The following is a 20257-nucleotide window of genomic DNA, read 5'->3' as shown; positions in this document are numbered from 1 at the left end:
TCGATGCAGTAGTCTACATACATCTACTATACATCTATATGTCAATTTCAGCTGCTCTACTCCTAACCTTCCCGAGATCTCGAATTCGAGGATCGGAGTTAAAAGAGCCACCGGCGATATCGGATTAGGAAGGAGCCGAGGCTGAGCAGAGATTAGGTGAGCTGTAGTATCATAAAAGCTCATCCGAGCCGTCCTTACGTATTTAGCTGGCTTGGCAGTCTCGTGACCTACATCTTGGCTAAGAATAAATTACATGTAACAGCACCATACTGTAATTAATTAATTATTTTTTTATTATTATAAGAATTAAAATTATAAAATATTTATACTGAAATCATAAGCACTTGTTAAGCGCTGAGTAAGTACTTATTACGGTCTAATACAGCTTACATAATTTTTTAATACTCACATGAGCATTCAAAGTGCCTGGCTTGGCATCACGTGGAAGGGGTAAAGCTCATGTGAGCGTTTGAAAGGCTCACATGAGCTATGCCAACGAGGCTGAGCTGATATTAGGTAAGGTCTGTATTAAGTAAGCACAATATTGCTATGGCACCTTCCGTGGTAGGAAGGCGCGCGCCCACGCCCGCGGCCCGCGGGCAGCCGCACTGGACCATCACAACAAGCTCTCATCATCTTTCCTCCAACTAGCGCTCCATCTCTCTTTAATCTTGCGTTACTCTAATGTTCGACTACTGTCCACTTCAAGTCGGACATGCAAAGCACATCCCAAGCGTTTCGCCCGAAGATGGGCGCGAGAATGAGCCAAGAGCGGGGAAAGGTGACCGCATCCATGTCGACGACCATGGCCAATGCGATTGGACAGTTTGAGTAGACTGCCGACTGGTTATCTTGTTGCGACGAGGCTCGTCAAACCATTTCTGCTCTTACGCTCGTGCTGCTCAGCACCCGTCTCGCAGAGGTCCCAGAATCCTCCAGCGACGCGTCTCGTATGCCAATCTAGCGCTATGGCCCAAATCGAGTGCTGGCTAATACGAGAGAAGCTGTATGATGTCGCAAAAGACCCCGACGGCAACTACTTTCCTCGAAGCGCCATCCTGAGCGTCTTCAACACCGATGATTGCTTACGCCAGGTTTACTTCTGCACCTGTGATATCTGTCGTCAAGACTTCAGAATCGATTCGCTGGTCAATCCAGACAACAGAAAACAGACCTTCTACCGTGAGGAGCTTCTCGACAAATATGCGACCGTGTACGCGCTGCTCATCTGTTTAAAACGCGCTGGCTTGATCCGCTTTTTCCAGAAGCATCGAAAATACCTGAACGGCAGTGATTTCTTTACCCGTGACTCCCTGCAATTCCTTATCGACGAGCGCGTCCGTGGTCAGTCGATCATCCATGATATCCTTGATAATCAGTATAGGTTCCAGCTCCGAGCGATCGACCGATCGCGCGAGCCTATCACCCTCGATCCCCTCGAATTTCTGCCGATCCGGCAAGACACCGAGCAGAAGGGCAGAGGCTCGTTTGGGCAGGTTTATGGATTTGAGTTTGCGTACCAAGAATATCGTGGCGAAAAGATGCAGCACATCTCCCGGTTCGCGAGGAAGATCTTCCAACGGGACACTGCCGGTTTGGTGGAGTGGTTCAACCTCCTGCACTTCGATGAATTGAGGCATCCGCATTTGATGTCAGCTTTGGCGGCGTTCTGGCACAGGGATCAGTTCTCCATCGTCTTTGAGGAAGCCGAACAAACACTGGATGCCTATCTGAAAAGTGACGGTGGCATTGCAGAAGAAGAACTTTGGAGTCAGGTCCAAGGACTCGCCGACGGACTCGCATTTCTCCATGGGTCAAGTGGTTCAATTATCGCATACCATGGTGACTTGAAACCAGCCAATATTCTTATTGTTCGAGGGGTGATGAAGATTGCGGATTTCGGCCTGCTGCACGTTCGTTACACGTCGTCAATTGCAAACCCTCTCGAGACGTGGCCGTCGAGCGACATCAACGCTTCTACTCGGCCGTATGCTGGTCCGAGCGGCAGTAAGCCAGCGATGGATGTATGGTCATTTGGCGCCATCTTGTCCGAAATTGCCGTCTTCGATTTAGATGGAACAAGCGGCCTACAACGCTACCGACAAATTCGTTTGAACGACAGCCATGAGGACTCTGGATTTCACAGTTACGGCTTTCATCACGCCGGAGTCTTGAAAAGGCCCGTAACCGAAACGATGGACGGTCTACAGGAGTTTGTCCACAACGGCCGACAGCAGCAAAACAACGCACTTATCTCACCATTCCACCAACGTTTTTTCCAACAAAGGTTTTTCGACTTGATTCGCGGCATGCTCTCTGATGGTCACGTTTACTGCCCGACGTCACAGCACGTGGCCGAGGAGTTGAATGAGATTCATCGTCAGGCGTTGCTTCAACCGGAAGGGTTCTCCCCTCAAGGAGACATTTGGGATGATGTAAGAAATGAACGTGTCCCAAATAGCCCGTCGAGGTCCAACTGCAGGCTGCAAGTGAATGAATCCACCCTTGTACGGCTTTACCTAATCGTATTCAGATGTGCCAAGCTTCTGGAGTTACCGTCTAGTCCAAAGTGTGGCTTACTCCTCCACGATGGCAATGAAGGTAGATCCCTCTTGGTCCAATGCATTCTGTACAACTATCGAGATGTCAATATATACGTCATACAGGAGCCCTGTGAGTATAGTTGCGTTCGTTGTATCCACTCGCTAACAATGTCAAGTCATGAGGTTGGATCAGGAGCTCCCAAGCTTCGACCCGGAGTATACAGATAGAACTAGCGAACGATCACTGCTCAAAGCAACCTTGTACCAATGTGATGGTCGACGATACGCCTTCGAGTTCAATGACCTCCGCGACCTTCTCACCCTTCAAGCCGCGATGACCAAACAATATGTTTACAATTTGTACGCGCATATTACAAGCGGCTGGTCTACTTATTAACAGACTGTCTATAGTTGCTCATTCAATCTGTACTCTATATCTATAACTCCAGACCACATATTTTCTCTGCCCCATCGACGTCCCGAACGACGCCGATCTGCGGTCGAATTCGAAAGGGCAGTGGTGCAACTATGGTCAGAAAAGCCGCTCCGCGATGAGCAAATCCTATGGCCCGGTACTCTGAGGAACGCTAATCCTCGAATGCACATTGCTATTATTTGTAAAGGCAAAAACCGGCTGTTGCTGATCAAAGGTATTTCAGATAACACTTTTCGCTCAACTTCGCTAAACCAACGTGATAGTGAGCTCCAAATCGACAGCTGAACCAGTCTATGGCAGCCGGTCAGGTGCTCTCACTCTCAAGAATGTCCATCACTACGAAGTGCCTATCGAGGGGGGCTTTCCGATGCATATCCCTGACGCAGACGCCGGGTACACACAGCATAAAAAGGCGCAGATACTTTTCGACGGGCCAACAGGTAATCCGCTGGACCTAGTCTTGTGTGATCATATACAGCGCCACTGACACATAGCAGCCGACCAAAACGCAAAATCATTCCAGCGGCAGCTCAAAGAGTTTCAAGGAGAATGGGAGAAAGCGCAAAGCGATATACGGGAGGGCGCGAGAAGGTAGCCTTTCTTAAACCTTCTCGGCACAGGCTTCAACGTCTTCCTGTTGATGCCTGCTTTTTGACTTTCTCTTTCTTTGGTAAAAGACCCAGACAGGCACTGTGCAACCCGACATACCGACTGCCATGACGATGTAGATCCAGAAGTTCGACGCAATTTGGATGTTGCCTTCTACATAATCGAAAAAATTGGTTCCGAAGATCGTCTTGATGCCCGTCAGCCAGATTTTATCGCTATTGGGGCTATACTTACGGCAAGAAAAATGGCTGGCAGGAAAATAGCGGAGATCAATGAGAGGACGGACATTGACCTGGTTTCGCGGGCGTTCTTCTCCGCCAGTTCGCGCATTCTGACATTGATCTTCGCGGTAGTGTCCGTGGCTCGAATGTCCAGGATGTTTTGGACCTTTTCGCATTAGTCAAAAGATCTGCTGTCACGGAGATGGGACCTACCAGCATCGCGCTCCCTTTTGCCCGACTGATCAAGGATTGGATCCTGCTGCTATGAACCCGGTGTTGCAGTATTGAGGTCTGCAGTCCTGAAGCTGTGTCTTCGAACACCGGTGACAGACTGGACGGTGAGTGTCTCTGGGCGCGACCAAGAAATGTTTGGATCTCCTGGCCGACGTCTACGTTACGCTGGAGAACCTGAACTAGTTTCTCCAGTTTGTCTGTGAAGAGCTGGAGCTCTCGGATGTCGGCAAAATCCGCTTCAAAGTCCCCTTCCATCTTGGGCCCTGTCACATTTGAATAGAAGCTCCGCGACACCTGCTTCCGGTCAGTCATATCGTTCTTGAAACCCGAGGCGGTAGTCAATACTTGCCATCTTCGCGAAGGTTCCTTCTAGATAGACGAGGTATTCCCTCCAAGCTTGACTGGCGGCTTGGAATATTATTCCGTGTACTGTGATTTGAGCTTCTGCCTGCGATTCCTCTGGGCGCGTGAAATACTCTCGCACGCGCTCCTGTAGCTCTCGCGATGCTTGTATGAAGACCCACTGGGTTTGTTGCGTTGCAGCGTCGAAACCATGGTATACTCCAGTTTCGCGCACAGAATATGGGTCCTTTGGCAAGGAGCGACCATGAGCGGCCACGTATTTGACATTGTACCCGATGTCTGATCGATCTTAGCTGGCGTTTCTTTCATCCGCGATGATGACTCCCTACCATAGCTACAAGCTGACTCCGCGCTGGCTACCGACAAGAGTCGGCAGTGCGAGAACAGTGAGCTGAACGATTGCTCGACTGGCCCCGACTTCCTTGCGAACAGAAAAGCAATGTCGAGATATTCCGGATGTACGCGAAGGAAGCTAAAGAGTTTCTTCAAGAACTCTGCGGACACTTGGAGCTGACCCCAGGAATCATATTGATGCAGAAAGCTGCGATAATCAGCATTTGCGATTGTATCGACGGCAGCCGACATACAACAACCATGAAAATCGGGGGCTCCGACATACGCCAGCCAACTCTGACGTGGACTTTATTGCAGTATACTCGGCGGTTCTCGACCCATCTGCATACATAAGACTTGGTCTATTTGATTGCCTGCACGGAGTGCTCCGTACGGAGTCACATACCTTGGCAAACAGACCCCAGTTCAAGCATTTGCGCCACATTGTCGTCTTCATCGGAGTCGGAGTCGGAGTCGGAGTCCGCAAAGAGGCGCTTCTCCGCCTGTACGAGGCGCCGATCGTAGCCTTTAGCGTCGACTGCGACCGATAAGCCCAGATTGCGTGGATACGAGGACCAGCCATCGAACTCGGCAGAAATCTCTGTCATGGTGATTTCTAATCCTATAAAATAACTGTGCATAGAGCTGATTACAAAAACTGCAAAAGAACACATTATATACTGACAGGCAAGGCTCAATTCACATTCTAAGACATGAAGGCTATGCTGAACACGACGAATAGGGATCCCCGATTTCCTTCGCCTCGCCCGGAAAAAGAAAAGTATGTCTCGCCATCATCGCCCAATGGCCAGTCTCTGCCTTGCAAGGATGGCACCGATCGGCTGTGGCCAGCTGAGCAAGGTGCAGCGTGGTAACACCCTGGCCTCAAGTGGGAGAAGTGGGAGAAGTGGAAGAATGTGCTGATCCGTTGGTTCTCGAGCGACGTCTCTTCTGGCACTTTCTTATGACCTCGATTTGTTCATCCTGTGTGGCAGAGCGTCAGTAACCCTTGCAGCTTCCTGGCGGAGTAGACACCAACATCGGTTAGCTCGCGGGGCACCTGGATCTTCCAGTTCTCTCCACCGTCGAGTTCCTAGACTCGAGGTTAGGCGCGGGGTCTTCGAGCTTATGTGACTGGGGGGCTCACGATTACTTGCACCTTTTTATCCCCGAACTTTTCCTTCAAGCAGTCGTACAGCACCTTTCCGCTGACAGTGTAGCGGGTTGGGATTATCTGCACAATCATTCTGTAAGCAGGGTGATATCGTGGCACGGGGACGAGAAGGATGATGGCACCCCGCGCCCGGTACGGCGGATCAGCCTTCTTATGTACAGGCCGGAGTATGGGAGGGTTCTATAGTTCGCGAGCTCATCATTCCCTATTTAGTGATTATGAGGCTCTGTCTCGATGAGTCTGCGAGCGATGGACGTAATCCTTCCAGCCTCGTCGACCAATTACGCCATCACGGTGCCCATGCGGATTCCTGACTTCTGCCCAACATCTTCCTTTCACATCTCTGCATGACTTCTGTCCTTCTTGGAAGGCTTTATTCTCACAATGGATAGCCACGTCGACCCTACTGTGGAGCCAGCGCATCGCGCTTCCATGGAATCCCACAATGAGAGGTTGCCGCGATTCCATGAGCAGCAGCCGCTCAGAACACTGGACGTCGCGTGCCTAATCATCAACAAGATGATTGGGGGCGGCATATTCGTTTCGCCGCGTATAGTCGCCCACCTGACTGGCAACAAGCTCGTCGCCTTGTCGCTCTGGGTTTTTGGTGGAGTGTACTCCTTCTGCAGGTACGAATTCGCCCCGAAGGGTTACGGGTTGCCTGACATGAACTAGCGTTTACATCTATCTCGAGTATGGCCTCGCGTGGCCTTACAATGGCGGCGAATTTATTTATGTGCGTCTCTGGATTCTGTTGCTGTTTTCGTTGCCCCGAACGCTGCTAACGTCTTGCCGTACGGTAGATCTCGAAGATCTTCCCCGTCCCTCCTCTCCTGTTCGCCTGCGCCTTCTCGTGGGTTTTCATCGCATTTGCAACCCCTACCACGAACTCAATCACCTTTGCTCGTTACATCGACCCGAACCAAGCGAGCGATCCGGACGTGTGGTTCACCAAGTTTTTTGCGTGCGTGGTTGTGGTCGGAATATGCGCGTTACACTATCGGTTCGTGAATATTGGGATTTGGGCAAATGATTTTTTGGCGGTATACAAGGTGCTTTTCTTACTGATTCTGGTTCTGGCCGGATTCGTGGAGACTTGTCGCCAGGGAGCCGACGGTCGCTTGCTGGGGGTGGGAGACTACACAGCGACCCACGGGGACCCTTCGCCAACGAATGTTGCGTTGGCCATCTTGCAGGTCCTCTACAGTTATCAGGGGTGGGAGAATGCCAGTAAGTTTTCTTTTCGAGTGGCACTGTTACGGATGACTGATTTGCTGGATGCAGACTACGTGACCTCGGAGATCAGGGGCGAAGGAGAACACAAGAAGCGCAGGTTGAAGCGAGGGGCTTTGATCGCGATTAGTATTGTGATGTTTCTTTATATTTCGCTCAATATGTTTGTGGTATGTTGATCCAGTACACTGGGGAACTCACGCTCAACGAAGGCAGTTCTTTATCCTTGACTTTGACTCGGTTACCGACCCCGAGCATAATGTCGCCGCGGATTATGCCATCATGGTATGATGCACTCATCTAATTTGATATTCCTATTCTGATGGTACCAGGTGTTTCGAACGAGTCATACCAAGATGGCGAGCCATGCGATATATGTTAGCATCGCACTGGCAGCGGCGGGAAACATCATCGGAGTTACCTTTAGCAATGCGCGAGGTGAGTCTACCACGACCATGCCAGACATTGACTGACATCCCTAGTAAATCGCGACATTGCAAGACACCACCTGATTCCGTTCTACAAGTTCTTCGCAAAGAGTTCTGACTACGGAAGTACTCATTGGGATAATTTGGGCACGCCGACTGGCGGCCTAATACTCCAAGCTCTCGTTACCTGCATAACCATTGCGTCCTTCAAGCCATTCCAAACCACACTTACCTTGTATACTTACGGACATTCTGTGGTGTGCTGTAAGCTCACCTCTGATGGAACCTAGAGCGTCTTGACTGACCATGTCCAGGCGCACTGGGTCTTGGTGTCTTCTTCATCCGCAAACGAATGATGCAGTATGAGACCAAGTCCGCCGATCCAGCGAGAACGGGATACGCAGTCCCCTGGAACTACCAGGTTATGAAGACACGCAGGTTCCGCTACACGGCGACCATCTTCTTCATCATAGTTAACCTCTTCCTCGTCATCGTCCCGTTCATACCATCCGACAACCCTGACGGAACCCCCAGAGATACACCCTCGTGGGTGCAGCCCGTGATCGTCACCGCGCTCTATGCCCTCGGTGCTGCGGCAGCTCTTTATATCCTTATCTTCGTTGAAGGCCTTACCTTCCACGGAAGCAATTACAATCTCCAGAAACCCGGCGACATGAGCGGTTTCGTCAATTATAACAATCGACGGTGGATTGTCAGACACCCGGGCTATCCGGACTGGCCCTCGACATGGAGAGACGCGTTTAAGCTTATCCCGACACTTCTGACGCCGCTTCCGTGGACGACGGTCAAGAAGAGGCTCGTCGACAATGGTGAGGCTGCGGCTGCGGAGGAGCTCAGGGGCCAGGCGGAGCAGCAATTGGGTCGGAGTTATAGAATGAATAGCATGGGCTTTCCGAGATGAGTGATCCGCGATATCGGTCGGTCTGCTCACTTTCTACGGTCTTCGTTTAATGTTTTCATGAAAGATGTACTGGCGTCATGAAGTCATGCGTGCTATAATCGTCCTTTGTCCGGGGTCTTGTTCTGCCGAAGACGGCTAGATCATGAAAATACCAATAGAAGTGACATAGTGTGGCAACTCGCAGGCTGGCCTGCAACTTCATCTTCCGAGCTTAGCACCGTTTATACAACGTCATATGATGCATGTTCCATGCACACTCCTCTAACTCTTATCCTGGATACCTAGGTAGGAGTTTGTTGTCCAGTCGCACGACAGTGACATAGCGCCGACGGCCTCGTCGCTACCATAGTCTCGGCCCCGGGATTGGTCGTGCCTTCCCAAAAGGCTGTCTATCGTACCTTCCTAGGAAGTTTCCTGCCGATGAAATTCCCCCGGAACCTCAAGCTTGGCACGCTTCACCGTACAACCTCCAACTACCTGGGCATCACGGCGCTCCTCATCATCGCTGAGGAACAGAAACAGGGCGATGTCCGTCTTACTCACATTCTCCTCATTGCGCGAGACTCCGTTTATGTTTGGTTTAACAAAAGTAAAGGCTGGATTGCTTTGCCCTCTTTGTCTCCGAGAACAGATTCTCTTTGATGGATTGGAGGCTCGCAGAACTTGTTGGACAATGAGGTCCGCCTTCCAAAGCACAGGATTTCGTTCAGGATATTTCTTTGTGGTCGTGGCCATTATGCCCCCTAATCCCAACTTCATTTGTCTGACATTATCGTTAGGCTCTTTGTGTCGAGGCCTATATATCCGGTCTACTCCTCTACCATCTCCAATCTATTTTGGTCACCAAAGGAGGGAGCCATCTTGAGATACACTGCTAATACAATCTCTACCATGGCACCTCGACCGAGGAAGATCTTTCCGATCCAGGATCCTTCCCCGGAGCTGGTCAACCTAACCGCCTCATTCCTGCCTTGTACAGACATCAAAGCCCTCCGCCAGACATGCCAGTACGTCAACAACAGCACCATCCCCTCCTTCGCTAGCAAGACACTGAGCTGCCTCGGCACGCAACTTTCTGGTGAAGATCTGAAGATCTTTGAGGCCTTGGCCAAGGATACTCGCGTCGCGCCCTATGTGCACAAATAACCATCCAGACAAAGTCGGAAAACGCCAATCAGCTTGGGACAGGGAGTGCTTGGGAACGTGACTCAAGGGGATGCCTCATCATGCAGCAGGCGACGGTGCAGAGGTGGTATAATGTTTTGAAGTCCCTCCCTAACTGCCAGTACTTCCACTTCTATAAGGATCGCAAGGCCGCCACTGAGGACAACAAGGTGACAGAGCCGTTGACCCTCGGCGATGCCATCACCATCTTCCTTACCTTTTGTGTTCAGCTGGAGAGGCCGATTAAGGGGTCTCATATCCTGAATTTGGGCACATACTCTGCTGACGAGGCTTTAGAAGTTCCCGACCTCCGTGGCCTCTCCATGGCCCCCGTACAACTACCGGGCTTCAAAAAGACATTGTCCACCGTTGAGGATATGACAATCGGCCACAAATCCGTGACGGCTTCGTCTGTGCCCAGTGTAGACTTCGACTTCTCACTCCTCTGGCATGCTTTGCAACTTAAGGAGCTGAGGATCAACTTCGAAGCTGGGAACGGCGGTGCCGACATGATCGCTCGCCTGGCCGCTACCGCTCCAGATCATCCATTCAGCCTGGAAATCCTGTACATCGAGGATACCTTGGGCATCCGCGGGCAAGACCTCCAAGCAATCCTCTCCCGGCACCGCTCCACATTGCAAAAGCTCATATTCTGTTTTGTGACTATGAATGAGGGCGACTGGGAGGATACCCTGCTTTTTATGGCTGAGAATACTTTCCCTCAGCTCCAGGGTGTTACCTTTTTCCACATCTCGGAGGGATCTCCTGCCGACGCGTACTTCCTTGAGTTCCCTGGTCTCGAGGGTTCCGCGGCACTTGTTGATAAGGAGACTGGCTCCAGCATTATAGGTAAAGGTGCGGGTGTGTGGGATGGGCCGCATAGGCCGGTTCATGCGGAATATCATGGGCCGAAGGTGAACGTTGCTGATCGGAAGTTGGCTTCGGCGGCGGCCATCTTCTCGCCCTACCTAGATGATTTGTAGATTCGCAAGGTGAGTGGCGTGCTAGTATACTGTCTTGTCTCTTAGGTTGCATGTTAGTGATCTGCATTTAATACAGCGTCTTTTTGCTGATAATGACGTCTTCTGTTCGAGTTTGATTTCTCATACACGTAAGGCTACAATGCTAACTGCTCAGGACCTGAACGTATCTCTGTATATCTATACTGAGAGTAAGCTCAACGAACTAGGGCCATCGTGACTGACTGGCCATGATAGGTAGGCTGAATAGTAACCCTAATCTCGATGTCCCTGGTTGGGTATATCCAACCCAGACCGAAGTCCATTTACTTATGTCTCATAATCCCCTTGGGCAAATATAAGTCATCAATACTCTTGATCTCCTCCTCACTCAACTCAAACTTCAACCCACTGATAGCCTCATCAATGCGCTCCTTCTTCTCATGCCAATAATGGGCGCCGTAATAAACGACTTGCTGAGACTCCATGCAATCGCCACAACAACCATAGAAACATCCCTCGCCTTGTCATTCTCCGTATACGGCGTCCCCGCAATCGTCCTCTTCTGCATAATCCCCCTCTTCGTACTCGCGAATTCCCTCCACGGCCTCGTCAGAAACCCCATACTCACCGGACTCCAGGGGATGCCCGCCATCCCGAACTTCGCGCACGCAGGGTACATCTCCCGCTCTTCCTCGCGGTAGATCGCATTATGCAGGGTCTGCAAGGAAATAAACTCCGTCCACCCGTTCATCCGCGCTGTATATTGCATTTCCAGTAACTGATGCATACATCAGGACGCCCCGATATATCGCACCTTGCCGCTCTTCACGGCGTCGTGGAGTGCTTCCATTGTTTCTTTTATTGGTGTGTTGGGATCGAACGTATAGCTATATCTGAAAAAACTACGGAGACTAGATATGATATAAGTAGACAGTAGAGGTATGGCACCCGACAGGGTTTGCAGGGGTTTCAAGGGACCTGGTGGACTTGGTCTTGACGGCAATTGATTCATGTTAGCTGGAGCCACACGGTATCTACCTACCTAGATATTATAGGTAGGGCTAGGTCACCCTCATGCCCTACATATACCCCGTCCTTAGACGCCAGTTGTAACATCCCTCACCACACACCCTTCCTTAACAACCTCCTCCTCTAAGACACTATCCAACTCCCCAAACACCCTCTCCCAATCCTAACTTCTCACAGAGATAATTCCCAGCCGTATTCCGCTCATAGCGTACACTTGCCCCATCCGCACAATACCCCTCCACCAGGCTATCAACATCTTCCACCGCACACACCTTATCATTAATGGCAGTGTACACGAACATTGGGACCTTCGGCGTCCCCAAGCGCCCCATATGCCAATTCACCTCCTTCGGAGCCCTTAGCTCAGACTCATCAAGCCAGTCTGAGCCACCGCTGAAATAGCGACTGATGCTCTGGTTCTCGAACACCCTGTAAGCCTCTAACACCGTCATGCCCGTAGCGGAGTAAAATGTCGATACATTAAAGGGCCCGTCGACTCTTAGATGTGTAGCCAGATACGCTTGGCCTCTGGGTACCGCGTCGCAAGACCCAGCGTCATCAGCGGGCCAAGCGCAGCATACGAGGTATTATCCGTCACGCGCAGGACATGCTCGGTGTCGACGATGACGCCGCCAATCGCGATGCCTGCTATATCAAGCTCGGGCGCGTAGGACGCCGCAATCTCCGCGGCGAGTTCGCTCGGTAGAGTCCCGCCCGAGTACCCCCATAGCACGTTGCGGGTGTCGATGTCAAGACCGAGTTCTGTGTCCGCCGCTATGACAGATCGTATTGAATCAAGCGTTACATGTGCGGACTCAAGCGAGACGGAGAAGGAGGCACTTGGCCCTTCGAAATCAGGAATGTTCACAAACCATCCTCTTTCCAGCACCGTTGTTATGTCCGCGAAGTACATGCTGTACTCCGTGGCTAAGGCGTAGCTGGGACTGTGATTGACGTTCACGGTGTTATAGGGGATTTGATACGATAAGCTTTGTCCCATTTGTTTCTGAGGGGGAGACAGGGACGAGCAGTGTTGTTACGCCGAAGGACGGGTCCGAGAATACGTCCGTTGTGCGGTAGAGGATGTTGTAGATTGAGGACGCGTTGAAGCTGATTGCGGTCAGTATGCTCTCTGGTCCAGGTCGTATGCGTAGGATTTCTCCTGGGGTGGCGGATTCGTAGTGCGGTGGTGCGGTGTACCAGGGGTCGATGCTGGGTGGGAGGACGGCCATTTTCCTTCTATCCGTTAGAGAGTGCATCTTTTGGACTGATCGCGAGGTATAACTCTGTGTATTTATGCTACGAGGACGTTTCCCTACGTCAATCGCTTGAGTCGAGGTTCCATATGGTTTTGTCCAGATGTCATATTTAGCTTAGGACTTCCCCGCAACGGAATATGACACGATCCCCAGCGTCGGTGGTGTTGATTGAGATCATCATTGCTTGGTTATCGATGTGGGCTCAATTCTGGTATTACCGTTGCTCACTCTTCATATCCAAAGAGCATTATCTGCCTCACCGTGTATATCCTCCGATGCGCGGGGTGGACCCTGATCGAGGATCAGGCCTCAGCTCAAATCCCGATAAGCTGGAGCCTATGGTCTTACCGGGCCATGCATGTCGAGCTGGAGGTCCCGCAACCCAATTCTTGTCATCATGAGAATGCCGGAAGTTAGGCACAGGCTCTAGAAATTTCTGTATGATTGTCCACCGTCTGTTGTAGTATCGAGAGCCTGTATCCATATGGTACTCTCACATGAAAGGTTTTAGTAGTACAGAACCCCTAGCAGGCATACATTGGCTATACTTCATACAAAATGCCTCAATATCAATTTCAAGTGTAATATGACTTGGTAAGCACGCACCTCTATTACCTCCCTTCCTAAATATCCACGTCAACAATGAAAACCACTTATCGACAAGACAATTTCATCTACAACCCTACTCACTTCGCCAGATGGACAATTTTGGCACCTTACAACGCGCCATCTCAAACTCCAAGGACTAGCTATTCTAGGCCATACTACATCGGTTTAGTCTGGGATACCTTGGGCCAACGGGATGGTGATGGTCCGCGCACTGAAAAAGGCCGGAAGTCAATTCAAACGTGCCCCTCGTCCTACGTGACCAAAACACCGGGTCTGGCTCGTGGGTTGGTTATCTCCACGGATCATATACCGGGAGATATACGCTGCGGGTGCTCTCAGACAGCAGAGAAGACCATTCGGTAGTAAAAAAGGCAACTTGCCCGCATGCTTCTACGAACATAACATTAATCATTTTACACCTTCCTCATCTCCACAACCCCGTGTTCGCCCCCCTCCGGCCACGCCATAAATGTAACCTCCAATCCCGCCTCCGCCGCCAATCCGTTCCACTCAGATATATTTCTCTCGCGCCCTCCATACAGCACCACCATGGTCGCATTGCCCATGGGCATCTTATCTCTCCGCCGCTCATGAAGCAGAATGCGCGAGTGCGGCGCCATTGCATCGCGGATCTTTCGCAGCAGCGTCACTGCATTGAGATCGGGGAGATTATGCAAGACGCCTGAGAGGTGGTAGGCAAGTGCACCCCGTGTTGGCTGAGGACTGTCGGGTCCCGCGTAGTCCCATTGTAGAACGGTTAGGTCGGGGATATCGGTTGTTTCGGGATCCAGTTCCTGGAGAATCAGATCTTTCGCTTCAAGGCTCGGTATGGCCGCCTTGATGTCTAGGAGTAGATCGCCGCGCCCTCCGCCAATATCAACCATCGTCACTGGAATCCCTTCCTCTCGGGCTTTCTGGACAACATCGCTGAGATCGTACCCGAGTGAGAGGAGGCGCTCGGGCATACGCGTGATCCCAATCCCGAACCGCCCCTGCATGAAGCTGTTGAAGCTGGTCATTCGGCCTTGTGCTGCCATGATGGCGTACGTGTGCATCTTCTCCAGCTCGGTATCGCCCATAAGACGGTATGCGTATTGAACCGGTGTCGAGAGGGGCGTGAAGGGGTATTGGTAGCCGGTGGCTTCGAGCTTGCGCATCAGGAAGGCTGAACCGAGGAGGACTTCGGTTGTACTACAGGAACGAGAGCCATCTTAGTTAGTTACTGCGGTGCAATCGGGGGAGATATCTCCAGTAAATGGTGCGTAGGTGCTTACAAGTGCAGGACCCCATGTATCGCAGAAGGGGTCTTTGCGAGATAATGCGTTGTCTCGTTTGCGGCAAAGAGGTTCTCGCCTGCTAGACTGGCCCACGAGAGGGCGTGCATGGCGACGAGTGTATCCTCTGCATGATACCTCAGTCTGCATCGCAAAAATCGTAGCCAGGGCGTGACTTACCGATAAGCTGCACAGCTATTGTGCTCCGTCGCTGCGGTTAGCACGGCTGATCTAGAATGAAAAACCCCCTCCCTCTCCCTTCTCAGCACTTACGTGGTATGAGACTCTCTGCACCTGTAGAAGCGTTGTCGCTGTTTAAGCCCTTGATATAAGCATCCAGCACATCCTTCCCAGTCGCAGGTCCATCCAGTTCAGACAAAATCTCGAAGAGGCGGAATCGAACTGCAACGGGCGCGAAACCTAGCGAGGCAATCTTGAACAATCCGAATTAGCACACCATCGCAAGGAAGAGTTTAGCGTTAGGACCCACGACGAGGGCCCGGGAGAGCTTACAGACGACACGGTGCTTGCGACGCTTTGGCGTGGATCCAGCGCCATTTTGTCCGATATGAACGAAGATGAAGCTTGTTAGCAGATCAGGAGCGAGCGGAAGGAAAAAGGGAGGCAGGTTTAAATTTAAGTGCGATGATTGCGGGGAAGAAACCTAAGTAAGTAGACTACTTGAGAACGTAGGGCATAGAACTGTCCACTGCGGGGTTATGTGCTCCTCATAATAGCGCGGATTGGAATGAAGGCATTGAGAATAGGACCGGTTAGGCATCGAAGGCAATGGATTAGTAGGGATTATCCTCGACGACGATAGGGATAGCGCCAATCACAATCTGAGGCAATATGAAAAGTGCCAATTAGACTCTGGAGGCATTACAAATAAAACCGATTAAACTCCTGGAGTGGTACGAGCATGATACACAACGAATGGCTACGGCCATTGTGCCACGTACTCATTCTTTGTTCAGTCCGAAGTGGTACCAATAGATTCTGGGTACTACAACCGCTACCTATGATTAATACTCTTTCTTCAGCTGCAGTCCGAATTCATACTAATGAGAAGCTCAGATTACTGTGGGTTGCTACTCGTTTTTCAGCCCCTGTCCGAAGTGGTACAGCTGCTTCAGTTGTGTAGGTATTCTGCCTAAGGCCATTGGATGGCTAACAATGTTGATCTCAAGTCATACATTGCGATGTGCCTCTAGACGTCAATCATGCTTACCTACTCATTACACCGGCGAAGAAATACCAGTCGGAATATTAGCTATTGGCTTTCTGAGTGATAGCTTGCCCTTACAGTATCCCGACCGAAAATTGTCTTTACTTTACGGGTTATGTTAGGCCTAGATAAGGTAGCAAGCCGTTTTCTGCTTTTTATTCGACCGGGGCTGGTAGACTATGGTATTTTGTCGTGTTGTAGCAGATGTTCTAGGCAGCATGTAGTGCCTAAGGGAATTAATACTCTTTTGTCAACGTTTAACAGAGCCGGGGCAATGGCCATAGTGTAAAGGCTGAGTGTACAATTCAGTTGGCTCAGCAATCCCCAGCTTCTTTCACTTGCAGCATACAGCAGGGCATTTGTTCTCCTATCTACCATACATCAAACCTGTTTTATGTCCTGGCTAATGATATAAAAACTTCAAACAACACACCAATTGAAATCCATATGAGCCACAGCCCGTGCTGCAACTGTATGTCCAAGCTCCGTCGCTATATCCGAGAGCCAAGCGCCACATGGCACCATGCGCACTGTGCACTCGTTAATAACGTCTCCTGTTATTATAGCCAAGCTGCAGGTATAGCTTGCCATGACGTGATGGGAATCAACCGGACTCCCGAATCCCGAAGTCCGACGGAATATAGCCCTAACTCCCGCTGGACTTGAGCGGCGGTCGATGGAATCAACGGCGTTAAGCTTATAAAGCTCGTTTTATGCTCTTTTTAAGTGGTGGTAGAGATGTTATATAAATGCGCTACATTCAGAAGTCCAGGTCTTGCTCATCAGCTTCGATACTCAGGCCTTCTTCTCTCAAGGTACAGCAACAACAGCAATACTACCAACACTGTCTGGATATATCTTAGCTTGAGACGAAACTACTCAGCCACCAAAATGAGCTCCCCCGACATCACCCTCTACACCGACAACACCCCCAACGGACACAAAATCCCAATTATCCTCGAGGAGCTCGGCCTCCCCTACGAGCTCAAGCAGGTGAATCTGCAATCGGGCCAGCAAAAGGAGGAGTGCGTCGCTTCCCTTTGCCCCCTCTCTCCCACTTACTACTTTGCGCAAAGCTAATGGGCGTGACGCAGATGGTACCTCAAAATAAATCCCAACGGCCAAATCCCCGCCCTAACCGACGGCACCCAGCGCGTCTTCGACAGCGGCGCGATCCTCCTCTACCTAGCCGATAAATACGATCCCGAGGGGAAAGTCAGCTATAGATATGCGACGCCCGAGTACGTCGAGCAGCTGAGTTGGATCTTTTGGCAGATTGGGGGATTGGGGCCGAAGGGAGGTGCGTACCCACTATGCCCCCTATACTTGTGGAAGACAGCCACGGTATGGCTGATGTAGAAATTGACGCTGATGACATGTCCAGGCGCTGCCCTCGCCTTCTCAACCTTCGCACCCGTGCGCTCCGACTACGCGATCAACAAGTTCCTCTCCGAATTCAAGAACCTCTTCAGCGTGCTCGAGTACCGCCTGTCCGAATCTCCCTATCTCGCCGGGGAGAAGTATACCATCGCCGACATCGCTAGCTTCACGTGGGTGTTTCAGGGGGCTGCGGCGCTGGATCTGGATCTTGGCGAGTGGCCGCATGTTAAGGCCTGGACTGAGAGGATTGTTGCCCGCCCGGCGGTTCAGAGGGGATTGGAGATTCCGAAGCCGCCGTTTGATTTGGAGCAGTTTCGGGTGTTTTTGAGGGGGCAGAGGGAGGCTTTGTTGAAGAAGGGGAATGAGGATAAGGAGTAGGTATTGTTGCCTAGAGTTATTATTGAAGAGGACTGGCTGGGTTTCTCGGTTGATGAAGCTTCGGTTCGATAATTCTTTTTATCTTTAACGCACTCAATATGGGTTTATTGTATTTAGGTAGCAGGCTTGTTACCTCGCAAGGATAATATAACAGCCTCCTGGCCCGATTCACTTTTGTGAATTTACCTATATCTGGACATGTCGTAGATGATATCGAAATACCGGGCTCACTCAATTATCACTTGATCTTCCCATAATCCGCCCGTGGACCTACTCCCTCTATCCATTGGGTAGGTACTAGGGGGATGTTGTTATTGGCAGAGGAGCAAGCATACCTAGGTAGGTACAGACCAGTTCGAGAGCATTAGCTGTACATTGGGAGGCAATCAGGCCAAACCTAATGAATATAGGCATTGCTGTCAAGTTTTACAAACATGAAAGCGCTGCCATCCATGAATTCATATCTTCAAGGGTGATGGGCAGCCAGCCCTAAGTCGCCGCCGCTCAGTGGTCGCCGTAGCCGTCCAGTTCTCCACCAAAAAAAATATCCACCAAACCCACCAAACCCCGTATAGTGGAAACAGGACCAAAAAATGCAAAAGGAAATGCTCACAAGCGGATTTGAACCGCTGACCTCGTGATTACTAGTCACGCGCTCTACCAACTGAGCTATGCGAGCTGGTAGATATATGTACTCTTGTGTCTGTAATCTATATCCAAAATCAAGATCACTGCCCAATGTGCACCAAGCCGGTCGGACCAACTTTTCGGTCGGCCAGCTCCGTAGCCTCGTAGGATATCTCTCAGCCAGACTTTGAATATTCTTTGGTGATTATTCTACCTATTGTGCTCTTCAGAAGCTGGTAAGTCTTACGCAATTGCCGGGGGGTATCACTTGTATCGAGGCCCTCGGTATAAAGACGAAATATTTATCTCTTACCAGGCAGCCAGCAATGGCCCCTGCCCAGACTGGGAACATCAAACAGATATTGCTTAAATCACCTGAAGTGATATGGTAGTAGACAAGGACAAATAATTTAAATCTCATGACTTGGGGTGACGTGTAACCATTCTCTCATAAAGCTCACCACTGGATGGGGTCTCGCAGACGCGAGATAAAACACAAAGCCCTGGAGTTCATCGACCAGGAAGCCTCCAGCTGTCAATGGGGTTTAGACACAAGGTAGCAATGTCCACCACACAAATCGCGCAGTGAAACAGATAAAGTACCTTAGTTCCTTACAAGCATCTGATGTTGTCAATAAAAAGCACACCTGTCAATAATGACGACGACCTAGAACCATATTTGGATTTCACAACCAGGCACCTGGGACCTCGGGAGAGTTGTACAAGATAAATGATGATAGGGCTTCAGACTAATAAAGTAAAGAAGACCAGGTAAAGCACAGGGCAAGTAACGTAACCAGACTCACAGCATACTAACACCAGTACGACATGTCACCGGTTATTCTTGGTGGTCGTGGTTGGATACCTAAGACAAAGCCCTGTAGTATGGTAACGTCAGGCGTTGCACCTACTTGCTGGGCGGCTTTGTCCAGGTATCCTGAGAGCTTTATGCTTGATTTAACATCCTTTCTTGATCAAAACATGAATTGTTTTTTGTAAACAACATGTGATCATCTACCTGTGACTTCTACACCCTTAAGACATTGAAAGTTACCATACCCAGCCTAAAAAGTATAAGTACCCTCGCAAAAACAGGGACATGTATAGACCCATCAAGCACTGAACTCACTCTATTACCATATCCTATTATCTCAATCCAAGTCTACCACGAATAAGCACTAAAATGCGTTTCTTCGCCGCCATCCTCCTCGCCCTGGCCACCGTTGCCCTCGCCGACAAGAACACCAAGGTCCGCTAACATATGGTCTCCAGCCCTGCTCACTACATTAGAAGCTAATGCATTGTCACTCAATATAGCTTACCACCGGCCAGGCCTGCTCTGCTGATGGAAGCCTCGGATACTGTGAGTCCGGCACTTGCCAGGTATGTGCATGTCAACTATCCCCAGCCACTGCTTTCAACCTGTCCGTCTTATCGAAATGTTTGCTTCTCGAGGATGTATTGCTAATACATGTGGCATTATAGCAAGCTCCCGGCACTTGCGTTTAAACAGGGCTCGAATACCGAGCGCGATCGCGAGATGCGATAAAGTTAGAGAAAACAGAAAAGAAAGTCAAAAAAAATTTGGCCATGCCATTACCACTGACGAGTAGGCTCTGATGCCTGTGATGTTCGGGTTTGTTCTTGTTAGATCTGGCCTTGGATTCCTTGACTGATTGTGTCTGGATATGTATATAAAGTATGCTTCTTCCACAAGTTTCGCTAGATGTACTAAGTAGCCAATAAAGAAGAAGACTGTTAAGTAAAATATTTATTGCAAGTTCTGGGCTCTCTGATGTAAATAAAATTTTATCAATGCTACTACTCCGGAGGAAGGGAAGAGTGGAACTA

At 50.3% G+C, this 20257-nt stretch overlaps 9 protein-coding genes and 1 non-coding gene across 10 annotated transcripts; 5 read left to right on the top strand and 5 right to left on the bottom strand.

Annotated features, from left to right (window-relative positions):
* Positions 1-448: 448 nt before the first annotated feature.
* BDW74DRAFT_155031 (protein kinase family protein) lies at positions 449-2903 on the top strand. Its single transcript, XM_073724765.1, has one exon. The coding sequence runs from the start codon at positions 813-815 to the stop codon at positions 2769-2771; it is 1959 nt and encodes a 652-aa protein (XP_073582755.1). The 5' UTR covers positions 449-812; the 3' UTR covers positions 2772-2903.
* On the bottom strand, positions 2904-5347 carry BDW74DRAFT_185744 (uncharacterized protein; the record flags this gene model as incomplete). The annotated part of the gene is made up of 6 exons (XM_073731101.1): positions 2904-3836; positions 3881-3975; positions 4023-4337; positions 4393-4685; positions 4736-4947; positions 5160-5347. 6 exons carry the CDS (start codon positions 5345-5347, stop codon positions 3581-3583), a joined length of 1359 nt encoding a protein of 452 aa, XP_073582754.1. The 3' UTR covers positions 2904-3580.
* Positions 5348-6297: 950 nt separating this feature from the next.
* BDW74DRAFT_168521 (APC family permease) lies at positions 6298-8496 on the top strand (the record flags this gene model as incomplete). The annotated part of the gene is made up of 8 exons (XM_073726848.1): positions 6298-6542; positions 6589-6649; positions 6717-7143; positions 7198-7316; positions 7363-7431; positions 7479-7584; positions 7629-7838; positions 7889-8496. 8 exons carry the CDS (start codon positions 6298-6300, stop codon positions 8494-8496), a joined length of 1845 nt encoding a protein of 614 aa, XP_073582753.1.
* Positions 8497-9488: 992 nt separating this feature from the next.
* On the top strand, positions 9489-10740 carry BDW74DRAFT_31541 (uncharacterized protein). The gene has a single exon (XM_073732506.1). The coding sequence runs from the start codon at positions 9723-9725 to the stop codon at positions 10641-10643; it is 921 nt and encodes a 306-aa protein (XP_073582752.1). The 5' UTR covers positions 9489-9722; the 3' UTR covers positions 10644-10740.
* Positions 10741-10945: 205 nt separating this feature from the next.
* Positions 10946-11472, bottom strand: BDW74DRAFT_179116 (NADP-dependent oxidoreductase domain-containing protein; the record flags this gene model as incomplete). The annotated part of the gene is made up of 3 exons (XM_073729364.1): positions 10946-11030; positions 11090-11400; positions 11437-11472. 3 exons carry the CDS (start codon positions 11470-11472, stop codon positions 10946-10948), a joined length of 432 nt encoding a protein of 143 aa, XP_073582751.1.
* A 302-nt stretch (positions 11473-11774) lies between these two features.
* BDW74DRAFT_168520 (secretory lipase-domain-containing protein) lies at positions 11775-12883 on the bottom strand (the record flags this gene model as incomplete). The annotated part of the gene is made up of 4 exons (XM_073726847.1): positions 11775-11790; positions 11820-12149; positions 12188-12640; positions 12702-12883. 4 exons carry the CDS (start codon positions 12881-12883, stop codon positions 11775-11777), a joined length of 981 nt encoding a protein of 326 aa, XP_073582750.1.
* Positions 12884-13932: 1049 nt separating this feature from the next.
* On the bottom strand, positions 13933-15351 carry BDW74DRAFT_168519 (uncharacterized protein; the record flags this gene model as incomplete). Its single annotated transcript, XM_073726846.1, has 4 exons — positions 13933-14710; positions 14794-14920; positions 15067-15226; positions 15307-15351. The coding sequence occupies 4 exons, from the start codon at positions 15349-15351 to the stop codon at positions 13933-13935; spliced, it is 1110 nt and encodes a 369-aa protein (XP_073582749.1).
* Positions 15352-16886: 1535 nt separating this feature from the next.
* On the top strand, positions 16887-17926 carry BDW74DRAFT_31539 (glutathione S-transferase family protein). The gene is made up of 3 exons (XM_073732505.1): positions 16887-17046; positions 17116-17321; positions 17406-17926. The coding sequence occupies exons 1-3, from the start codon at positions 16913-16915 to the stop codon at positions 17777-17779; spliced, it is 714 nt and encodes a 237-aa protein (XP_073582748.1). The 5' UTR covers positions 16887-16912; the 3' UTR covers positions 17780-17926.
* A 459-nt stretch (positions 17927-18385) lies between these two features.
* Positions 18386-18458, bottom strand: BDW74DRAFT_t142. Its single transcript has one exon. It is a non-coding gene; the product is annotated as a tRNA-Thr (tRNA).
* A 1131-nt stretch (positions 18459-19589) lies between these two features.
* On the top strand, positions 19590-19915 carry BDW74DRAFT_179111 (uncharacterized protein; the record flags this gene model as incomplete). The annotated part of the gene is made up of 3 exons (XM_073729363.1): positions 19590-19655; positions 19724-19789; positions 19892-19915. 3 exons carry the CDS (start codon positions 19590-19592, stop codon positions 19913-19915), a joined length of 156 nt encoding a protein of 51 aa, XP_073582747.1.
* Positions 19916-20257: the final 342 nt, after the last annotated feature.

The sequence above is a fragment of the Aspergillus multicolor genome (genome assembly GCF_047715735.1).
Source record: "Aspergillus multicolor strain CBS 133.54 unplaced genomic scaffold BDW74scaffold_16, whole genome shotgun sequence".
NCBI classification, from domain to species: Eukaryota; Fungi; Ascomycota; class Eurotiomycetes; order Eurotiales; family Aspergillaceae; genus Aspergillus; species Aspergillus multicolor.
Note: the sequence above shows the minus strand (reverse complement) of the source record. Positions and strands in the feature narration are given on the sequence as shown.